At 44.4% G+C, this 20943-nt stretch overlaps 1 protein-coding gene and 1 long non-coding RNA gene across 3 annotated transcripts; one reads left to right on the top strand and one right to left on the bottom strand.

The window, feature by feature from the left end:
• Positions 1-365: 365 nt before the first annotated feature.
• Positions 366-18430, bottom strand: nbr1a (NBR1 autophagy cargo receptor a). Of its 2 annotated transcripts, XM_049015193.1 has the most exons (21): positions 18245-18430; positions 16364-16426; positions 16234-16252; positions 16039-16061; positions 15539-15721; positions 14840-14914; positions 13777-13994; positions 12475-12597; positions 10933-11136; positions 9501-9660; positions 8588-8839; positions 8014-8139; positions 7857-7932; positions 7619-7729; positions 5698-5868; positions 4859-5005; positions 4233-4632; positions 3999-4075; positions 3545-3626; positions 3279-3378; positions 366-3184 (listed from the first exon to the last, which is right to left on the bottom strand). In XM_049015193.1, exons 1-21 carry the CDS (start codon positions 18350-18352, stop codon positions 3008-3010), a joined length of 2895 nt encoding a protein of 964 aa, XP_048871150.1. In that variant the 5' UTR covers positions 18353-18430; the 3' UTR covers positions 366-3007. The 2 variants fall into 2 exon arrangements, with proteins under 2 accessions (XP_048871150.1, XP_048871151.1); XM_049015194.1 differs by lacking the exon at positions 7619-7729.
• Positions 18431-18575: 145 nt separating this feature from the next.
• On the top strand, positions 18576-20898 carry LOC125742852 (uncharacterized). Its single transcript, XR_007398216.1, has 3 exons — positions 18576-18891; positions 20126-20263; positions 20614-20898. It is a non-coding gene; the product is annotated as an uncharacterized LOC125742852 (long non-coding RNA).
• Positions 20899-20943: the final 45 nt, after the last annotated feature.

Raw genomic sequence — 20943 nt, 5'->3', positions numbered from 1 at the left:
TAGGTTGGCACCCCACCCTGGGCATCCCCAGCCTTGTGATAGGTCGGCACCCCACCCTGGGCATCCCCAGCCTTGTGATAGGCCGGCACCCCACCTTGGGCATCCCCAGCCTTGTGATAGGCCGGCACCCCACCTTGGGCATCATCAGCTTTGTGATAGGCCGGAACCCCACCCAGGGCATCCCCAGCCTTGTGCTTTGTTCTTTCTGGAATGGGCTCCAATGACCCTGTACCACACAGGCAGTATGAAAGATGGATGGCTTAAAGCACTGGAATGCCAAGCAAGGAAAAGGATGCTCGTATAGTCAAGCCAAACATTCCAAAATCCTCCTTTAGGTCAGTAAATTAATCAGGCGAAAAAGGCAGTGATATTATAATTAACTTTATTAAATCATATCAGCAACAAACATGATTTTAGAACAGGTGCGTTTCTGTAAAGTGCTTATCCAACATAAAACAAAAAGCATGAAAGCAGTCAGTCCCCCTAAGATCCCATGCTCAGCTCATGCAACAGAGCCTTCAGTGAAACCAGCTCCTGACCTTCAGCAGCAGGGCAATTCCACACTCCATCCAAACATAAGGGGAACAGACATGCTGCCATTATCTAGTCATTAAAACCCCTTTGGTGCCATTTAAAATGTGTCTAATCACTAAAGAGTGGAGGAGAGGTTCCACTGAAGGCTGCGATATCACCATGAAGGAAAAACCAATTCCCATTAAGACACCTATGAACTGAACCTTCACAGCAATTCCACCTCAAGCCCCAGCATTTCTCAATAACACCTAAGAGTCAAACACTTAGCACTGATGCAGGTACTCATTAATAAATACCATTTCCTGTTTCACAGTAAACCTAGACTTTGCTTTCCCTAAGGAAAAACACAATGATTATCAAATGCTAAATTTTATTATCTCTTTTCCTCATCTATAAGCTGAAAAAAATAGCGTTTGCCTCCAATTTACGGCCACAAGCCTAGGAAAACTGCGAGGACAGTATGACAAAGAAACAGAAACCTGTGCTACAGACATACAATTTCTTTTTTCTCCCCCAACCTTAATAAGCAACTGACACCGCTAACTGACCCCCTTGCTGGCCACCACTAAGAAAAGTTAATTCTACTGGTTTGTACTTAAGTCTCTCCCCCCCCGGAATGTACCGTGGGACCCAGTACTTAAATCCCTTGATACACATACAATCTTGTTGAACCCATTACAATTTCCCCCAGCAATGTGTTGCCAAATGAATTTCAGGCAAACAATGTCATCTCACACCCCCTTATATTGGTCATGCTGAGTTGAGGCTCTTCAAGACTAAAAAATTAAAAGCACATTGAACTCTGCTCACTTTTACTTTAAATTTTCATAAAAATGTTTTATTCCTCTACATTTTCCTTCCACACGCATATTGTAAAAGTTCAAATGCACAGCACTCAAATCACTTATTTGGGTTGCTTTGGACAATTTATCGGACAAAGAATATATATATCTCTTCAGTCTAGTAAAGACAAAAACATTCTCTGCTGTACCACATCATTCTTGAGGAGCATTTTAGCGTGTCTAAGCCTTCAGGGAAAATGAATCTTGCACTTGCAGTTAATTTCACACAGTTGTCCCTTATTTACCACCACAGCGTGAGCCAAACATATCACTGGTTCACTTGAGAACAACAGAGCCAGCCCCCCCATCGAGTGTAGCACAGAAGTAAAATAAGAAGTCAGAGCCTTTAAACCCAGATTGTACTTCTAAATAGAAATTTATAGCCATGGGAGAGAGAACATACAACAGCAAAAAAAACATATGGCTTAAAGCATTATCTGTCAAGTCACATCAGAAACACATGCCGACTAATATGAGAATCCTGTAATGAATTCTTAAAAACAAAAAAATGAAGAGGGTCTTATTCTATGCCAGCATGGACTGGAGACTAAACCAAAGTGTACCCTGCTTTTAAAGCTGCTTTCACTTACATAACACAACTAAACTGATTTGAACTAACAAAAGCGTCAACTCTGCGTCCATCACAAGCACAGCACCATAATAATACAACGTGCTCTCGACAAATCAGACAGGTGAGATTCAGAAAGAGCATCTTTCTCCTTAGGTTCACTTTAGTAATCCACTAATAACCCAGATTAAAACCGGGCTCACCTAAGGTTAAGGAATATTTTTAAATGGAAATGAAACGTTACCAAGTCTATCAACATTTACTGCACAAAAAGGCCAGTGACATCACAATGCGTCTCACTGACGGATACAGGAATGTTTGTTCCCCCCTCCCCAGCCTTCTCGCTCTTTTCTCTCAAGCACTGAGCACTCTGTGAAGCTCCTAGACCACCACCTTGGTCCTCCATGGAAAGGAAACACTTTGCGTCTTATTAACGTGACGTTCAGTGCATTCCAAACCTCCAACGCCTCTGGTATCCTCCTGTCAATATGGCGGTTTGTTTTATCCTAGCCTGTTTCAAAAAATGGGTTGTACTCTCCACAGAGACAATCATGCATGTCATTTATACAAAGTTTCAATACATATCTACACGTTTGAGCTATAACAACTGTCTTAAAGTCGCACAAAAGCCCAGATTAATTTAGCACTACCGTATTATGTTCTAGCAGGTACACTAGAATAATCATTAGGCAGGAGGTTATATTGTGTGTTTAGACTGTCAGACTGCTGTTCTCCATATATGCTGACCTTATTCCCTGTTTTGTTTGTTTACCCTGGTAATAGCACAAGTGTCCCAGCTACGTTAGAGATAATATATCACCAAACACAGAGGCCTTTACCTAACAATTTTACTTATATGCCACTTTCACTGTGAAGTTTAATACAAAGAAATGGGGAGACCACTCTAGCGCCCTCACGCAGGAGTCGGCCAGCGGCGTCTGGCCGCCTCGTGTGGGGTTGATCTATGCAGCAACGGGAGCGCTGTCCTACGAGAGAGAGGAGGAGGAGCGGCAGGAGCAGGTGCAGGAGCAGGAAGCTGGCCTTGGCGTGGCAGGATCTGTTCTCAGTAACGTGTGGCGTACCACTCGTTGTCGGCCATCTGCACCAGCTCGTTGACCACGTCCAGCAGGTTGTGGTTGTGTTTCCGCAGCAGCCGCCGGTTCAGCTGCCGGTCTCCGAAGCCCATTTCCAGCAGCACCGCCATCATGGTGGCATCCTGGCTGGCCGCATCCCCAGGTGGCTGTGAGGCAGGCGGGAGGTCAGAGACGGGGGTCAGAGTTTGGACTATCAGGCATTATTTCTGACATACTAAACATGGAAATGAGAGAGCTGACCAATGGCGGACCGGGCTGGCCAGTGAAGAGGGCCTTGTAGGCTGAGGCTGCTACAGACAGAGCTCCCTTGACAAGCCCACCAGCGATACCTCCATGTGCCCTGTAGGGAAGGAAGGAGTACAGTGAAGATGGGGTTTGCAGGAGGAGCAGGGAAGGAGGGAGGCAGTGAAGATGGGGTTTGCAGGAGGAGCAGGGAAGGAGGGAGGCAGTGAAGATGGGGTTTGCAGGAGGAGCAGGAAAGGAGAGTTTGCACACGGACTACCTACCTGGGGTCCTGTGAGTCCTGTTCACTGGAGTCCGCACTGTCGGGTGGGGTCACTGCGACTGGGGAAGGCTCCCGACTGCTCCCTGAGACATGACCGTAAAGAGAAGGTCAAATGCTGACTGGCGGAAAAAGCACAACGCAAAAAGACAGTGTATCTGAATCGGGCCGCAGAAACATCAAACCAGAGCCCTAGACTTGTAAGAAGACAAAATGGCTGCAACCCCTGAAAACTGTCCAACGATTAGACATTTACCTTCAAAATGGGTCATGCCAATGAAAAGCAGGCTTATCACAACTTGCTAGGCACCACAGTAGCGTCTTGCTCAGCTATTTTAAGGACACCGATGACACCTTCCTCTTCAAGCCACAAAACATACAGTCCATGCCGCAAAAGAAAGATGTTTCATATAATTTTTTTAAAATTCCTTGTCATGAAGATACCAAACAGGTCTCACCGTCCATGGGATCGTCACTCTGATACAGCTTGTCATTCGCGATGGCCCCCGATTCCACCACACAGGACAACTGTGACCTGAAGCAACATTCAGGTTCGAAGGTCAGGCCACTTGAGGCAGTATGTTAATCAGACCACAGTTAATCCTGCATTTAACAGGCTGAGGCACCAACCAGCACTATCATTGGTGGCGCCATCTCTGGTGTAAATGTGCATCACACATCAATTGTCTTGCCTGGTAGGTGACAGGTGAGAGGCAGGACCTGGGGTAGTTACCACTACCGGCGTGAGGGGCACGGCATCCAGCGTCTGGGAGGTGCACAGCATGTCGTTTACGCCACCATTGCCGCCACCGGCACACAGGGCCTCCTCCTTGCGCTCGCCTTCCGGTGTGGCACGATCCAGGGGCACCGGGGCGCCCTCCGTGCTGCCAGCCTGCGACAACGCCGAGCTGTACATGGACTCGGCCAGCGGACGACTGGTGTCGAAGCAGTCGGGCAGGATGACGATGTAGTCCTCGGAAGAGACAGAAGATGCCTGGCTGCGCACCTCGTCCCTGTCGCCATCGTCCTCGGCTTCCGATTGACTGCCGGGCTCCATGCCAATCTTGCTGACCTCGCCGTCCGCGCAGGTCTCTGAGAACAGAACCGAATGCAGTCCACTGCGATTAGCCATCTGACCAGCAGTCCCTGATCTCACAGCAGCCTTTCCGGTACAACAGCAATTTTGTACCTAACATGGGATACATGCAACTACATTCAAAATCTGCTACATACAACAGAACAATTACTAATTACAAATACTAATTACTAGTTTTTTATTCCAAGTCAATGGCAACTGCTGCACATCGTCCCTCTTTACCCGGCTCCGCTTGCTCATCCTGCATGGCTTCAGGGGGTCCATGGGCTGGCCCTTCACTCTTCCCGATTGCTGAGCCCACAGAAGGCATCCCTCTGCCTTCTGCCTGCTCCTGACCAGCTCTCTCACAGCATAAAGGAGGCTCCTGGGCTACAAGACAGCAAGCAGGCAAGGACCAATATGAATACAAAGGTTTGGACAGCAGGCAGTAGAACCTTTTTTTGCACTGCAACCCAATTTTTACCACAGCAGCTCAGTCATGACCCTATATTTTGTAAAAGTTTAAATTAACGCCATGATCAAGCGTGTAGGGCAATTTATGCCCATCAATGCCTATTGCACAAACCTGATTGGATGTGCCAGTGAATTTTAAATTACGCATCTGTGTTTTTGGCTTTCTGGACTGGTTGAGTGTTCACTAGTCTTGCGCTAGCATTTGCAGACCTAAGACGTTTATATTGGTTGATTCTAGGATTAGTGATGGGAAATCTTATCGTGGAGCTTGCCAGTTTTAAAATGCTCTTGATCTGCTTCGTGATACTTCCAGCACTTGCCACCACCCAAACTTGGATTGCGACCCACGGATTGAAAATCACTGGTGCAGTGGTTTGCCAGCAGGGTTGTGTTTACATAATGTTTCTACTACATTTAAGTTACTACAATTCAATAAAAGGAACCCATTCCTAAAAACAATACAGGGAAAGAATAACGAAACCTAAAATTAAGGCGAGGTGCTGGGTCCTTAAGAGGACTGCTTGAACACCCTCATACCCATTATGGCCTGACAGGAGCCCCATATTCCAACGGTATTGCAATGCATTGTGGGTACACTGCAAACCGACCTCTGCTACAGTCGACCTGCACACGGCGAAGAGGTCTACGGTCCGGAGCTTCTTCCAAGGTCAGCGAGCGAATCACGGTCTCGCACACGAACTGTGTCCCGCTAATGTCCTCCTCACCCTCCTCTTGGGCTGGAACGGCCATCAGCTGCTTGGGTGCCCCCTTCACCGCCCCTGGCAGGAAACCCCGATGCAAGCATTAATAGCAGAAGCTTCTGGTAGAAAGCTGCTACATCTATTTCTGGGAAATGCACCTTCGGGTATCATTTCTGTGGCATTGTCAAAGCCCCATGCATCGAGCACCGTCCTTAACACAGGTTCTGTTATCCAAAGCACACCACTGAAGATCACACGCCATATCTCGTATCTGCTAGATCAACAATATATATTCAGATGGGCTCATGTGTAAACTAGTATTAAGGGTATGTAAGTTTTGCAAATACATATATAAACCGGGAGATTGAGAGATTAAGGTGAAGATAACAGTCCCCTCTATAATTTGTGCAGGACATGAATTGTCATTTTCCACCAACCAGAACAGTCCGAAAAGTCAGTTTTACATGACAGGTCCTTGTTTACCTGCACGCAAAATCTCCACATTTTCTCTAAAGCCTCAGAATGTCGTGAGTGTTTCTTCCCCATAGAGAAACAGTGTGCAACTAGAGACCCTAGCGGGTGTGAAATTCCAGTCCCTTTCTGTCCCCTTGGCCTTTCAGATGCTGATTCCATACTGCTGTGGAAGCCATGTTGGCATCAGCCACATCTTCAGCATGGAATATTCTAAAACCCTGGCACTGGCAGAAACAAGCTCAGGACCAATTGAGGCTCCAGGCTCCCATGGCCCTGACAACCCAAAGCAGAGGAACACCTTGGATGGGGATGCCATACGTAAATTAATATTATGCATATGGTGTACCTGAGCCAGAAGAAGGCACACAGACTGGTACAAAAGCTGGGTCTGGACCAGTGCTTGTTACCATGGAGATGTACCGTCAGCCTCAGGCGTACAAATGCCCCAGCTGGCCATTAGAGGGATAATTCCCGTGTCATGGTTTAAAAAGACCAGCTGTAGTGGTTTGGGAAAGCAGTGGAATCTGAGCCCCGATTGAATGTGCACTGCCATGCAGCCTGTGACCTCTTCTCTGTATGCCAGTTTGTTACTGCCAGTTAAAACAGCCCAGCATAGCTGATTCAGTGCTGCATTCATATTCTGGAAGGATGCTGAGTATGATTCCTGTCGACTGGCACTTCAGCACTGTCCTTGCTGCACACTGCTAAAGTACCTCTAACACACATCACAGTTAAAATATCCACTAACTCAGGGATGATTTTGCTTAGCTTAAAGGCAAAAAGACAATTCTCATATTACCCAAAAACTCCTTCCCAGTAACAATGCATCCCATAAACATGAAGCAGGGAGACCGTTACACAGGTCTATCTGATACAGTGTCCCACTATGTGTGAGAATGCAATTCAATCATATCACTGTGTCTTTTCAAGCACAACACACAATTGTAATACTGCAAGCCTAAAATTAGTCTACTCTTCATCTTACAAGTATTCTATTGAAAATTAATTTCTATCTTGTAGTCCTCAAAAAATTAAAAACAAAAACTGGGGGGGGGATTATGGAAAGCTTTGAAACGCCAACAGACCAACTGCATTGCTGACCACGTAATCTGGACTGCAAGATCAGCCAAAATGTACCCTGTTACACTGGAAAAGCAGACAGATCATGACAGGTCCGTAATGGGTGTGCAAGCAGCCACAGTTGAGAGATTAGCTTTTACATACTCTTTGACATGCAATTATTTCGCTCTAAGAGCCATACATTTGATATTTCACTGTACAGAGCGATCACTGCACTGTACGTGGCTGACCAACAGGAACACCCAAGCACAAGACCATCAGGGAGAGCCCTTACCCAAAAGGCTTTTCACCCCCTCTGCTTCGGCCTCAACCTTGATCAAGGCCAGATTACGCTTCTCCGATAGGGGGCCGTCGTTCGGAACAGGGGACATGCATGGAGTCATGTCTAAGGATTCAGACGACACAAATGCAGCCAGGTGGTTCATCGTAACGACTTGCTGAGGTACACAAACACCGCAGCCGTTCCTAGAGAAAGAGCGTTAGGGTCCCGACCCCCTCGCCGGAGGCCTTACCTGCAGGTGTGTTGTGGGGCACCCTCTCCAGCTCCTGGACGATGTTGATGTCGAGCAGCTCGAAAGACAGGAGGTCCTGAGGCAAAGGGAGCAAAATCTTCAGAGAGGGCCACTAGGCGGTGTCGCTGTACCGCTGAATCGGCCGCGACCGCCATACCTGTGCTGTGAGCAGGTCCACAGAGGGGATGTAGTACTCCCTGTCAGAGCCCGCAGACACAGGCGTGCGATCCCGGGCGGCGGCAGAGCACGCCCCGTCCTTATCCGCCGTGCTGTGCTCCTTCTCCTGTAACCGCAATTTAATGCCCATTGACCCACGATAACAGCAAGGCGGGTTACAGGGCATCGGCCCGGCCTCACGTCTCCAGGACTATCAACTAAATTCGAACCTAGGGTGCAAATGTGCTCCACATGTTTGCGAGAGGTTCCTCCATGAGATCCAAAAACACATGGTTAAAGCTGACTCGCACGTCTGCGTAGAATCTGCCTTCAGGCAAGGCGCATTGCCTTTAGGTGCAGTGGTGTCTCTAAATTGCTGATAATGTGTGTTTGTGCGACCTGTGATGGACTGGCATCCCATATAGCATGTCCCCTGCCCTGCACTTCCAGGGATGAGCTCTAGCCTTACTGACACACTGGCACTTGATAAATAAGGTAGGTGGATGGATGGATGGATGGATGGATGAATGGATGGCACACACAGACGATTGTTGGGCATGTCGGCTTGGACTCGCCTGGGCAGTGCAGTATGGCGAGGCATTCTCCTGTCGGGCATCGGCGTCCACCACGATGCTACACCACACCCGCGGGCCAAATTGCTCCCCGCGGTGGGCGAGGCGCCAGTGCGAGGTGTAGGTGCCCTCCATGACCGGTGCCACGAAGGCCACGTTCACCACGCCCACCTGGCCAGGCTGCAGGAAGGGCACGGCCACCTCCTTCTCCTTCTCCCGAGAGGCCAGGGACAAGTTGCCCCACATGAACTTCAGCTGCAGACACATAGACATTGTCACATTCCTGATAAAGCTCCTTTCCGCAAGGCGTCGAAACCCCCACCCCCCATTTAGATTTCAACTTTGTAGCAATCTCAGGGATTAAGGACCCCTACATTGAGACTGAAAGGCTGCCTGTTTGAAATCAAAAGGAGCCCTGATGGTTTATCCTTGAACCAAACTATGAACCAAAAATAAAAATCAACCAGCAAGCAAACTGCTGTGGACAGAAGCACCTACTAAGCAAACAGGAAAAGCCATTCCAGAGAAGAATGTCAGCTAAATGTATAACATATCTTCTTGTAATGAGACGTAATGTATACTGTTAGTGCTACAGCCAGGAAAAGATAAGGCACAGAAAGAGGTGGTGCTATCATTTGGCTCTGGCTAACAGTGAGTCAGAGAGTGCGAGCACATCGGCACTTCCCCATTTCACGTTTACTGCTACCATTGCATCATTCATGATGACTGGATTAAGTCAGGGACCAGAGAGCGCCGCTGTCGCTCGATCACCTTGCTGGGAGTGAGAATGTCCTGGTCGAAAAACCGTCTAATAAAGTTGCAGCTGCATAAATTTAATTTAAACATGTAATTCGCTAAAGTCCCTCTGCACTTTGACCAAGTGACAGAGATGTTCTCTTGCTGGTTGCTACAGTACCTTGGTCTCCGTGGTCCAGGACACGGATCCGGTGTTCCTCATCTTCCAGTATTTTATGAACTTGGTGCCAGGCTGCATGCGGGTCCCATCGGGCAGGTTCTCATCGAGGAACAGCGCAGTCATCGCAGGAACCACGGTGGGGCAGGCGATCTTAGGCCTCCTACCAAAGACCGTCCATAGCTCTGTAAGATCCCCACCCAGCATGGAGGGCTCTGATCCCTAACCAAAGCCACACTGACAAAACTGTATCAAGTGATCATAGGAGACATATCCAAATTGAAGAGCTTTTACACTGTGGCTATGGATTTGTTTGCCCTGTACAAAAATGTACATAACACAAAAACACTAACATGACACAGCAGAAGTGTGCAGCACACTTACAACACCAACAACAAACAATCTGGAGTCTTACTACTGTATTTTTTTTACAAGGAAACAAGAAGCTGTGACTGCTTCTTCACACATTCCTCACTGTTAGCAGACGAACAGGAATATGAACTGTGACACATCCATTTCCTCATTCTCTATTGCAGAGCAGAGGGGCACACGATCAGTGCTTCAAGGTCAGCTAAAACGCAGCCTGCTGGTGACTTACTGCTGCGTACAACTTCCCATTCCCACAAACCGAGACTGACAGGGAAAAAAAGAATTTGAAACAAAAACACGACAGAAATATTTCTGCTTTTCCCAGAATCTCTAATGGCGCATAAACCACACAGTAGATGTTGTAACAAACAACAGAGAATTCAAATCGATGGCTATGGGGGGGGGGACTTAGGTCCCCAGGTCAAGATGCACAATCAATGCCAGCAAACGTGTTGAGAAGCCACAATAAAAGAATCCACCTTCCACTCCTTAGGTAGCAGTGGACTGACATTATGAACAAAACAGTTCACAGTTGGGTGGATCAGCGTTCAGCACTGCAGCCTCACATTTCCAGGGTTCTCCTTGTATCACCTGGACGTCCTCCAGGTTCACAGGCTTCCTCCCACAGCCCAAACACAGAGAGTCTGGTGAACTGCAGCTTCTCAGTTGTGCATAGCGGAAGACTGTGTGTGTGTGTGTGTGTGTGTGTGTGTGTGTGCCCTGCGACAGACTGGCATCCCTTCCAGGGTGTCCCCTGCCTTTTACCCTGTTTCCTGGAACAGACTCCAGGATCAACATGACCCTGCTCCGCGTAAGAGGTACGAAAGACGAATGGGTGGATGGATAGTTCGTATGAAGAAATATGTATGTTAATTACATTAGAATGCTTGCTGTATATTGTACACAAAAATGTAGATTAGGAATGCCAACCTGGGCTGATGTACAGGAACAGGCAGCAAAAGCAAGAAGCCCAAATAACCTTCGACCTTTAACCTTCAGCCTTTAACCTCTGACCCCAAGCTGCCCCTGGAGCACCCTACAATTGGACAGACTGGCTGACTCTTACTCTGGACTGGAGATGTGGGTGCCCCGGGGGACGAGCAGCACAGGCTGAGGGCTGCGGTCACAAGCTGAGCTCAACTGCAGGCCCCTCTTCTCCATCCTCAGCTGCTTCCTGATCTCCTTCACCTCCGCCTTCAGCTGCCGCTTCTCCGCCTTCAGGCGCTGCTTCTCCGCTTTGCGGAAGCTCCGTTCGCCTTGCCTCTGCAGCCTAGAGGAAACCCGGGGGGCCGAGGTGACAGTGACACATGTGAAGCTTACTACTGCGTGTCACCCGAATCAAGGGACACTCAACTGCCTGGAGGAGCTACAGAAACACACGCATCTCTGTTATTACCGTCTGCTGTTATTAAGCAGTTACCATATAATGGGCTGCAATGCAGAAAGAACATAAAACACCCAGAATATAAGAGGTATTTCCATAGAAGGAAGGATATCCGTAAACAACAGACCTCCAAAAACAATTCACGTGACCTTTGGTAAATGTGTCCTTTTTGTGAAGGGGTTCTCAAACTTATACTTTTCATACAATCCTTTCACATTTGATGAAAAAAACACTTAATCCAACAGTACTGACTACTAACTGACTCATTATCCAACATGTTACAGATCTGACATCTCTGCTAACTACCACATTCCAGGCTGAGCTGAATTACCAAGCACTTCTCTGAAAAATGTGCAACTTTCAGCAGCGAAAAAAAAACTGACCTTTCCCCTGTGGAAAGGCCCCTGCACTATCAAGGTTTATATATACAATTATACACACATTTTTTTTCAGGACAGTCCATGATGCAGTTTCCCCAACCATTTTATATTTAATTTGCCTTGTGTTGATTAATACCAGCAACTCCTGCCACACTTCAGTTTTGAGAAACAATGAGCACCTTTTGTCAGTCCCCTTTTACGTGGGCTTTTCCAGCAGAATAACAAGCCAGCGATCACAAGGCCCTCAACATATTAACTGGTTCCAGAAACATGGACGTATCTTCATGAAGTTCTACTAGCCTCTACCAGCCCGATACCCCTTTATGTTCCCTGAATGTTCTAAAGTCACACTTCTGGCCACTGAATAGTCTTAATGGGTTCTTGCCTTGTTAGATATTGCTGTGTAACTCCTGCTTCAATGGTGTTTACACTTGTACCTGGACATTCACTGGAAGCTCCGCCTAGGTGTCGAGTTGACCCCATGACAGCATGTATGTTTATAATGTTCTATTTACCTCACTTGCAAGTCGCTTGGACAAAAGTTTCTGCTAAATATGTAAAATGTAAATAAGGTTGCAGTCAGAGGTGGAAAGTTCAGATTCAGCAAGTACAAATCCAGACCAAGGTTTTGTTTCAACTAACCAGTTGAGTAGTCTGTGACTCAATACTCAACTGGTTGGTTGAAAGAAAACCTTGGTCTGGATTTGTACTTTCCGGACCTGAACTTTCCACCTCTGGTTGCAGTGTTCCCATTGTGTATTTCCAGACATTCTCAATAAACACAGTGAACCACAAGCATGGTGCAGTCCTGGTAACTGGCTGCCTTAAAGCATGACTCACGCACCTGTAGTGTTCCCCTGGCACCCCATACTCTGGGATGGAGAGGGGAGTTCCAGCTCTCAGCAGGTGGTGGCTGGGGTCATGGGCGTAGCTGCACTGCTCACAAAGGGTGTAGGCTGGACACACACTGCACCAGGAACAGAAATTCAGCTCAGATAAGACAACACAGGCCAAGTAGTCTAGTTGGCACACAACAAACAGCCAGAAAATGCGAGCTCATGGGTATAGGAAAAGAGCCAAGGAAGAATGGGAGGGAGACTGGGGCTCACGAGAGTGCAGGGGGAGGGGTGACAAGGGCTGTTATGTTTCTATGGTTATGTTGCTATAGAGCAGATGTGTTCTGTATTGGGTTAGTTATGTGTTATGCTTCCTGGGAACAGATTCAATACAAACTGGTGCAATTAAACACAGTTCTAGGCCTCTTGATAAGTTACAATATACATTCAGTGGCCACATTAGGCACACCTGCTTGTTAATGGAAACAGCCAACTCAAAGTACACAGCACAAAGGTAGGATCACGAGTATCAGTTACTGATCGAGTAGGCATTAAAATGGGCATGACGTGATTTAAGTTTATCATCAAGGTCGGACATGGGGGGGGGTCCAACATCTCTGAAATAGTCCTATCTTGGAAGTTTCACATGCAACAGGGTCTAGAATTCACAGTGAAGGAAATGATGAATAGAAAACATCCTGTCTGCAACAGTTCTGTGGAGAATAGTCAGCCTTGTTAAAGCTAACAGGAAGGTCACAGTTGTAGAATGAACAGCTCAGTACAACAGTGGTGTGCATCTCTAACAGGCAGAAAAGCATCATCGCTGTACCAAAAGAGGACACAGAGTTCCACTCCTGCCAACAAAAAAGAAAGGATGATGAAACTGCAGCGGGCACATGATGACCAAAACAGGCCGACTGAAGAGCTGAGGAACCCACCAGATCTCATAAATCTACTGTGAATTTGGCATGAACTTTGTGAATCCTTGGATTCATCTTGACTTGTATCGAAGATGCAGGCTACTGTTGGTAGCGTAACGATGTGTGGAATGTTCTCGCAGGTCTAAGTGAGCATTATTTCTATGCCACAGCACACCTAAATGTGCTTCATAGCCACATCTACCCTTTTCACATGCATACCTCCTGCAACGTGCCATACCTCAAAGCCTGCATCCTCTTAAGGTGCTTCTGGATCTAACAGGCATTCACGAGCGACTTCACCTCAAGTTTCATGAAATATTTTACTGAAAACCTAGCTAGACCTGGGTCTTTCACCTACTACCGGGAAGGAGCAGATAGTTGAGCACGCACCTACACTGGTATCCACCCCCTGACATCTGCCCCTGGCAGCTGCTGCAGGAAGTCGTGGAGCCGGCAGCCCCCTGAACAGTGGAGCTGACTTCGGGCACCTGGACGCTGGGCCCGGCTGGGTCCGTGGATGCCAGGTGAGGGAGCTTGTGAATGCAGCACTGACCGGAAAACTCATGACAGATCCTGTCCACTGCCTCCTTCACCACCTGGTCTTTGAACTGAAAAGAAGGGCATTGGTACACAGACAACCAATAACGAAACAAAAAAAATCTATTTTACAAGCATCCTCAATTATATATTGTTTCACCTACAGGAAACAGTGACAACTCATCATTTTTTTTGGTTTTCATAACTGGTTTTCCTTTATACTCCTGGTTTGTGTGACCAGCTTTTTTTCTTATATAAGCTGCTGGCTTTCACAATAAAGTGTTTTGCTTGCTCAGCTTATAGTGTGAGGGATGAGCGATAACAGCCTTGTGAAAATAAACTTGTCAAGGCTTCGTGGTGTTAAAAAACAGATGGGAGAATTTCATCCAAGATTGCATGCAGCGTGGACCAAGATTGAATGTACTCACATCCAACAAATGATACAGATGAAAAAATGAACCTATTACGACCTAAAGCTAAACTAATATAACTAGCAATCATATGAACTACATTAACCAAAAATAAAGGGCTATGTACTGATAGTGTCAGTGGGATGATTTGTATCGACCATCTACTGCTAGCCCTGTGCCAGCCATGCTAATGGATGCTGGGTACTGCCCGTATCTCGCACCATCCACTGCCAGCTTCATCACACTTTCATGTGAGCCAAACAGCACAGACAGACATTCCACCACAGAAAGCCATCTTCATTTCAACGCAGTAGCATGTGCTCTTGTGGGTGCCTGATAGGACCAGTCGATGATGACAAGCCAGTCTCAAAATAATTTGTCACAGTTACGAGCTCGGCGCCCCTGCTGACCAAACCTGGAATGGACAGGACATTTTTTTTTCTGCTGTAGTCCTTACTTAACACACTAGATCTTAATCTTTCTAGGTACATTTTTAAGCCACCAACCTTCTCCATGTAAGACGTAAACCACTGTGGAGGGGCTTCATTGTCTTCTTTGCTCTCCTTTACCTCTGACAACACCTAGGGGTCAAAAAAAGCACTATCGCAATAGTACAAACAATTTCTTCTTTGCCTGTTCCAAAAAACAAAGAACCAACACTAACACACAGTGGCCCTAAAAAGTATTTGAACACTTAAGCTAGGCTTAATAAAGACAGTTTTACTAAGCTGCATAACGAAATGTCAAACAAAACTGCATATATGTTAAAGGTAGATACTTTAAGCACTTTTCAAACAAAACAACAAAAAGACATTGGTGCCTGTGAACCAAAATAGATTTAAGTGTCCAAATAACTTTGTTTCAATTTTCATCAGTGTATGTCTCGTTTTATTATTTACAACAAAACTAAATTCTGATATTTATATGCATGGCTTAAGTGTCCAAATACTTTTTGAAGCCACTGCATCTATAAAAAGGCTGCAATAACTAATAAATAAGGTTGACAATAATTGGCAATAAAATAATAAAATATAAAAATTTTGTCTGAACACTGCAAAGTTTTTATTACTGATGACTAGTTTTTAAATAAAGCATTTGCACTTTTCTTTCGAACTCGTGCTTTGGCCCAGCTAGCTGCCAGCCTTTCGGTTCTGTCATTTCATTAAGCAGTTAGGGTGTGCGCACCACCTGACTGGACCTCTTACCCCATCCTGCTCCAGGATTGGCACCTGCGTCTCTCGGTCCACAGTCTTGATCATGGATGGGTAGGGTGGTGCCGGTCTGGTACGGGTCTTCACCTCTTTCCCCTTGGCCTTCACCACTCTGTCCGCTGGAGCTTTCGTCTTGTACACATTCATGTTGAGCTGGTAGCCCTGCTTCACTGCACTCTGTGACAGGGATGTTTAAGGCGGGGTGGGTTATAGAACATTTAACCTCAACACTGATAGGTTCACTTTTATTAGCAGGTTTTGCTCTGATAGGCATCATGTTTAAATATGTAAGGAGAAGTACTGCTCGGAAACCTGCTAATTCCTTACCAAATAGCATCCAGTGTCAAATAAAATCTGACATTTATATTTAATATGGTGTAATTACTGTTATGAGTAATGCAATATACACAGCAAGACTAATTTATTGCATCTATATAAAATCTAACTTAAGTACATTAAAACACTGTACATATACTCAAAAAAAAATCCAGTACCTTTAGAGCTTCTTGATACTCTTCTGTAACAGAATAAAATAATACTGTCAAATACACTGCACCCTAATTTTTTAAATATTTGTCTTAATCTATTGTACTCACAGACATGTAATTTTACATATAGACATTAAATATTTATTAGTACATAAAAAGAAATGAGTCTAGGTATTATATACTGCTATACTAATCACTTACCTTGAGAGTTTATGAAAACCTGAAATATAGAAAGAAGTTTTATAAAGCTAGAGTAATGTTTATTAGTATATGTTAATGTTTAAAGAAAATGTGCTTAAATACACATGGCTAAAGCATCAGGTTAACAAACCTCCTCTTTGTCCTCATCCAAATATTTAACTTGCAAGCTGGTCAAACCAAATGACGTCTTCATCTGTCAAAATTAGAACAACACAAAACATGTGAACACCTGTACTTCGAATGCAACTGGAATTGTTTTCCAAAGTAAATGTCGTGCTTTGAAGAAAACACCATACATTCAGATGAAGTAAAAGATGAAGCAAAAGCAACCCTGAACTGTCTACAGCAGTGTTTCCCAATCCCGTCTTTGGGGACCCACAGCCAGTCCATGTTTTTGCTCCCTTCCAGCTCCCAGCAAAAACGTGGACTGTCTGGCAGGGAACTCAGAGGGAGCAAAGACATGGACCGACTGGGAGTCACTGAGGACTGGATTGGGAAACACCGATCTACAAAGATAAGTGATGCATTCTCTTGCTTGGATGGAAGTAAGGCCATCACCAGGAGGGAGAAGCAAACAGAAGCGTGATGAATAAAAAGATCTCTGCTGGAGTAAAGTAAGCCTGAGGTTGTGTCTGACATTCTCAGAGCCACTTATGCTTTAAAACTTGTCTGCAGGAATTAATAACAAGGTAATAGTCCACAGTTGGATGGTGGGCAGGTGAAGGAACAGAAAATAGTAATAACAGGCCTCCCTCTGCAGCTGCTTCCCAGTAGGATCCCACCTCCTCAGATTGGATGCTGCAACTTGATCCTGAGACACACTCACCAGCAGCATTTGCCATTGAACAGTTAACTAGTGATTTTTAAAAATGATCTGGGGATGATGTGTGTAATTCAGCAGTTTGGGAATCTACATCTGTTTCTGGGGGGTCATGGGTTTGAATCCTATGGCCAGGAGAGTAACCATGTCCAGCTTCTTCAAGGGTGTCTCATGCTGGCTGACTTGGCATTCTGAGTTCTGAGGCATGCACACTGGAAACCAGTTTTCCAGAAGAAAGTCACACCAAACAACAGAGAATATGCACATTCCATTTAATTGCAGAAAATCCTCTGTGAGGCGGAAGCCCACAGAGAGTTTAAGTAAATCTAGAAAGGGGTTTCTGCCTAACATGACTTTCTAAATTGTGATATAACATGACATTGTGAAAGATCCTTAGAGGTTTTCCCAATTTAGGTTTCCACTAATTTCTTCATGAAGTCTCGAGAAAAACTAAGATCTTCAAACCTTTTAGAAGTGGCCCTTATCACAGACAGTAAAAGAACAAAGAAAATGACGCTGGACCCAGCGTGGTGACGTAGGTGCCACCCGGTGACGTAGCCAGTAGGGACACGTAAACAACATACTCTATATTTTGATACCTGGTATCCTGCTGTTGCACCCGTTTCTAAATTATATCATCCGAATTTATCTAATATTATTAAGGGGTAAGCTATGAAACCGTAAAATACGGATACAGGCTACGATGGACAAATAAATAAATAAATTAATAAATAAATAGCCAAGCAAACAAGACAAGCGGTTTAACTCAGACCCGCATTAATCCGGCAACACAATAATCCTGCCATCTTCCACTGCAAATACATCTTTTTTTTAAAAGCCTCTCCCTAGACGTGTCACTGTCTAGAAATTAAGACGTGATCATCTAGCTCTTTGTTCCCGTATACAACGACAGCAATATTATCCGTTAAAAGGACACTGACAGTTTACTAAATAACGCCTACGTGCCAGCTAGTTGCCCGTGTTTCAAAGCTGGCTAACGAATTAGCGTTAGAGAGGTCCCGAAATTAGATATTTATGTTAAATTTCATACAGGAAACTGTTCGAGAATTGTAGACAATGTAGTTAACAAATCCTACGCAAATAAATTACACGACCCTGCAGGGGGCCCATAGGGTAGCTGTGTTTACATGCAGGCTCCAGGCCAAGCTCCCGCGGCAGCGAAGTCCTCACCATGGCCTCCATGGACTCCCAGCTCGACCTTTTCCAGTCCGAAACAAGGAAGCTCTCCACCCTGCCCCTGAAATTCACCCTCAGATTCACAGGGACGTCCATGGCCATCGCTCGACAGTGGTCGGCCTGTCATGAATAGCTGTCCGGCTGCTGTTAGCCGTGCTGAGATATTGTTTAAAGGTACTGCCTATCGGTTAACAATTCGGGGCAAATCTCGGTCCGACGATGTTTACATGAAGCGTACACCCCCCCTAACACATACACACCCCCGATGTCATATGACCGGAAGTCTATTTACTGTAATGCATGACGACAGTCAGTCCCGATTTGTGAAATACTATCTGGGCTGAAACATTAAAGTGCGATTTTTATTTTCCTTTCATGGCTTACTTCTATCTCAGCGTAATTGTCCCCGTAGTCTAGTTTAAAATTGCAACACCTCATTTACCTTTGATTATTTTTTGTCACAGGAGACGCAGTCCCCCTCCATGTAAGAAGTACATGGTTTCCGCCAACTTAGAGACGATTTTTTTTGTTGTTGTTATAACAATAACAAAGAAACATGCGAAAAAATACATTAACATTCGGGGTGTGTGGGAGAGATGTGAAGTGGTAAATGATTCTGTCTTCCTTTTTCATCTGAAGAAGTAAGGAAGTAAAAAAAAATCCGACGAACATAAATTGCAGATACCTTAGAGTAGAAGTTTCCGCCGCATGCGAAGGAGAAAAGGCTCTGATTTACAAATCAACATACATTTTACACATTTTCTGCGACTGACGTCCTGCACAATATCACCAGGTGTTCATTCTTGTTTCTTGGTAGCTCGTCTCCGGCCTGCAGGCTTCCAAGGCCATTCACTACTATTTTCCCTTATTTCATTTAAAGACTTTCTGACGACCTACTCGGAGTAAAACCGCATCTTCTTACAAGATATGTTATACAATGCATTTCTTTGTCAGTTTTACGACTATATGGATTACATGTAATTACCCTACATTTATTCAGTTATATTACAATTAAGTCTCGATATATCATATTGTATATGCTCTCTAATCTAGCAAAAAAAAGACTTGCATTCGTTCTTCTGTACTACACAGATTAGGAGCTGCGTTTCCCTCCTAGCTGGGAAATTAACGATTTGGGAAACTATTTCTATTTTATGCCCCAGATTCTATTTCATTGTAAGTATACTGTGCATCTGCTCGCGCGTTCCAAACTAAATCTCATTGTACTTAAAATGACAATAAAGCATCTTTATCTTGTGTGGTACATATTTGCAATACATAGTCACATTCACAGTGAAGAAGAGCTAGGCATTGACAGCAATCCCAACAGCCGTCAGCTCTTTTACTTCACATGGGTACCAGACTTCTTTAAATTTCACATCCACAGAAGATAAAGGAGATATGTTGTAAAAGAATGTACTCTAAAGAATATACATGGATAATAAAGAATCTTACAACTAACATAGGTCATGAATGTGGCCCAATCCGCGTTGTTTACCTTCATATTTTCATATAAAGCTCTTCAGTTGCCCTAGATCTACTACTGTAAGGTGAAACTAAAGTCTTCCTACTAAGCTAATTATTACATTTAGCTAATTCATTCATTTCTAATGCCGAACCCACCAATTACAGGCGAAGGCATGTATTTTGACAGTCATGGTTTAAGTATAGGTTTAATGAAACTTTAAAAGTAATACTGACTCATAATTTTTTTTAAAGAAATATTTCATTCTAAATATTTTCTGTGCTACAAAATCATCAAATGTGTGTAAGTCCCATTGTTGATTCAGAAAATGTAAAAATGTGGTTTTGTTCAACAGACTTTTTTATAAAGAGACCTGCTGGCCGATAAAACAAGTTTGTTATTCCATGTAGGTGTGAAAGGAGAAATTAAGCTTGAATGCGATCTTCTTGGAATCAAGTGATCGCTTGTGAAAATTGGAACATTTACTACATTTATACAACTACATGAGAGCACATCATTGAAAGATCAAATATGGATCTAATACCAAGGTAGGTCAAAATTACAAAAGAACATTTTTATCCAGTTTTATTTGAAAACAAAGTTAATTGTCTGACCTCCTAAATACATGAAACCCTCTCTCATTGTAATCAACATAAATTTCAGGTTACATTAACTGATATTCCCCTGCTTGTCAAGAGAACTCTTCCATAAATTGTTAGATCTGTTCAACAATTGAATATGTTTTTTGCTGTATTATGTTTTGTTCGGAAATTTAACTGTTCTTTCAGATTAGCATGTCAATATTCAGATATTTAACATTCATATATATCTATTCCCTTAATATTTTTGTCATCTAATTGAGGCACACACATGATTTAATTGTTGTTGGTATTCACAGATAAATCAGAGCTCCTACACAGTGGCCCAGGTTGTATAAAACCACTGAGACTTGAGACATCATCTGTCAGCTGCCTGATAATCATTGTTATTACGAATTTTATTACCTTCAGTATTTGAGTGATGAATTATATGCAAATTGAACAGTTCAGCCGTGAAAATAGAATGCTGAAAATATCTTTGAAAACAATCTATACCGAAAAACTGGAGAATATTAAAATTATTGCAAAAATATGTAATACATTATGTATTAAGTTACACCAAAATTATTTAGATTAAAAAATTATGGGATGTTATACAGTATTAAAGGCAATGCAGATGTATTAATTTG

The sequence above is a fragment of the Brienomyrus brachyistius genome, chromosome 5, assembly GCF_023856365.1.
Source record: "Brienomyrus brachyistius isolate T26 chromosome 5, BBRACH_0.4, whole genome shotgun sequence".
NCBI lineage: Eukaryota > Metazoa > Chordata > Actinopteri > Osteoglossiformes > Mormyridae > Brienomyrus > Brienomyrus brachyistius.
The sequence above is the reverse complement of the archived record's forward strand: the minus strand, read 5'-3'. Positions and strand labels throughout refer to the sequence as shown.

What these genes read in the sequence shown, in the direction of transcription:
- nbr1a (XM_049015193.1), bottom strand. Translation starts at nt 18,352, where the DNA reads ATGGCCATGGACGTCCCTGTGAATCTGAGGGTGAATTTCAGGGGCAGG. An exon ending in GGGAGTCCATGGAGGCCATG is followed by an intron (nt 16,427 to 18,244) that starts GTGAGGACTTCG and finishes TAATTTTGACAG; the next exon opens with ATGAAGACGTCATTTGGTTT. An exon ending in AGTATCAAGAAGCTCTAAAG is followed by an intron (nt 15,722 to 16,038) that starts GTACTGGATTTT and finishes TCCCTGTCACAG; the next exon opens with AGTGCAGTGAAGCAGGGCTA.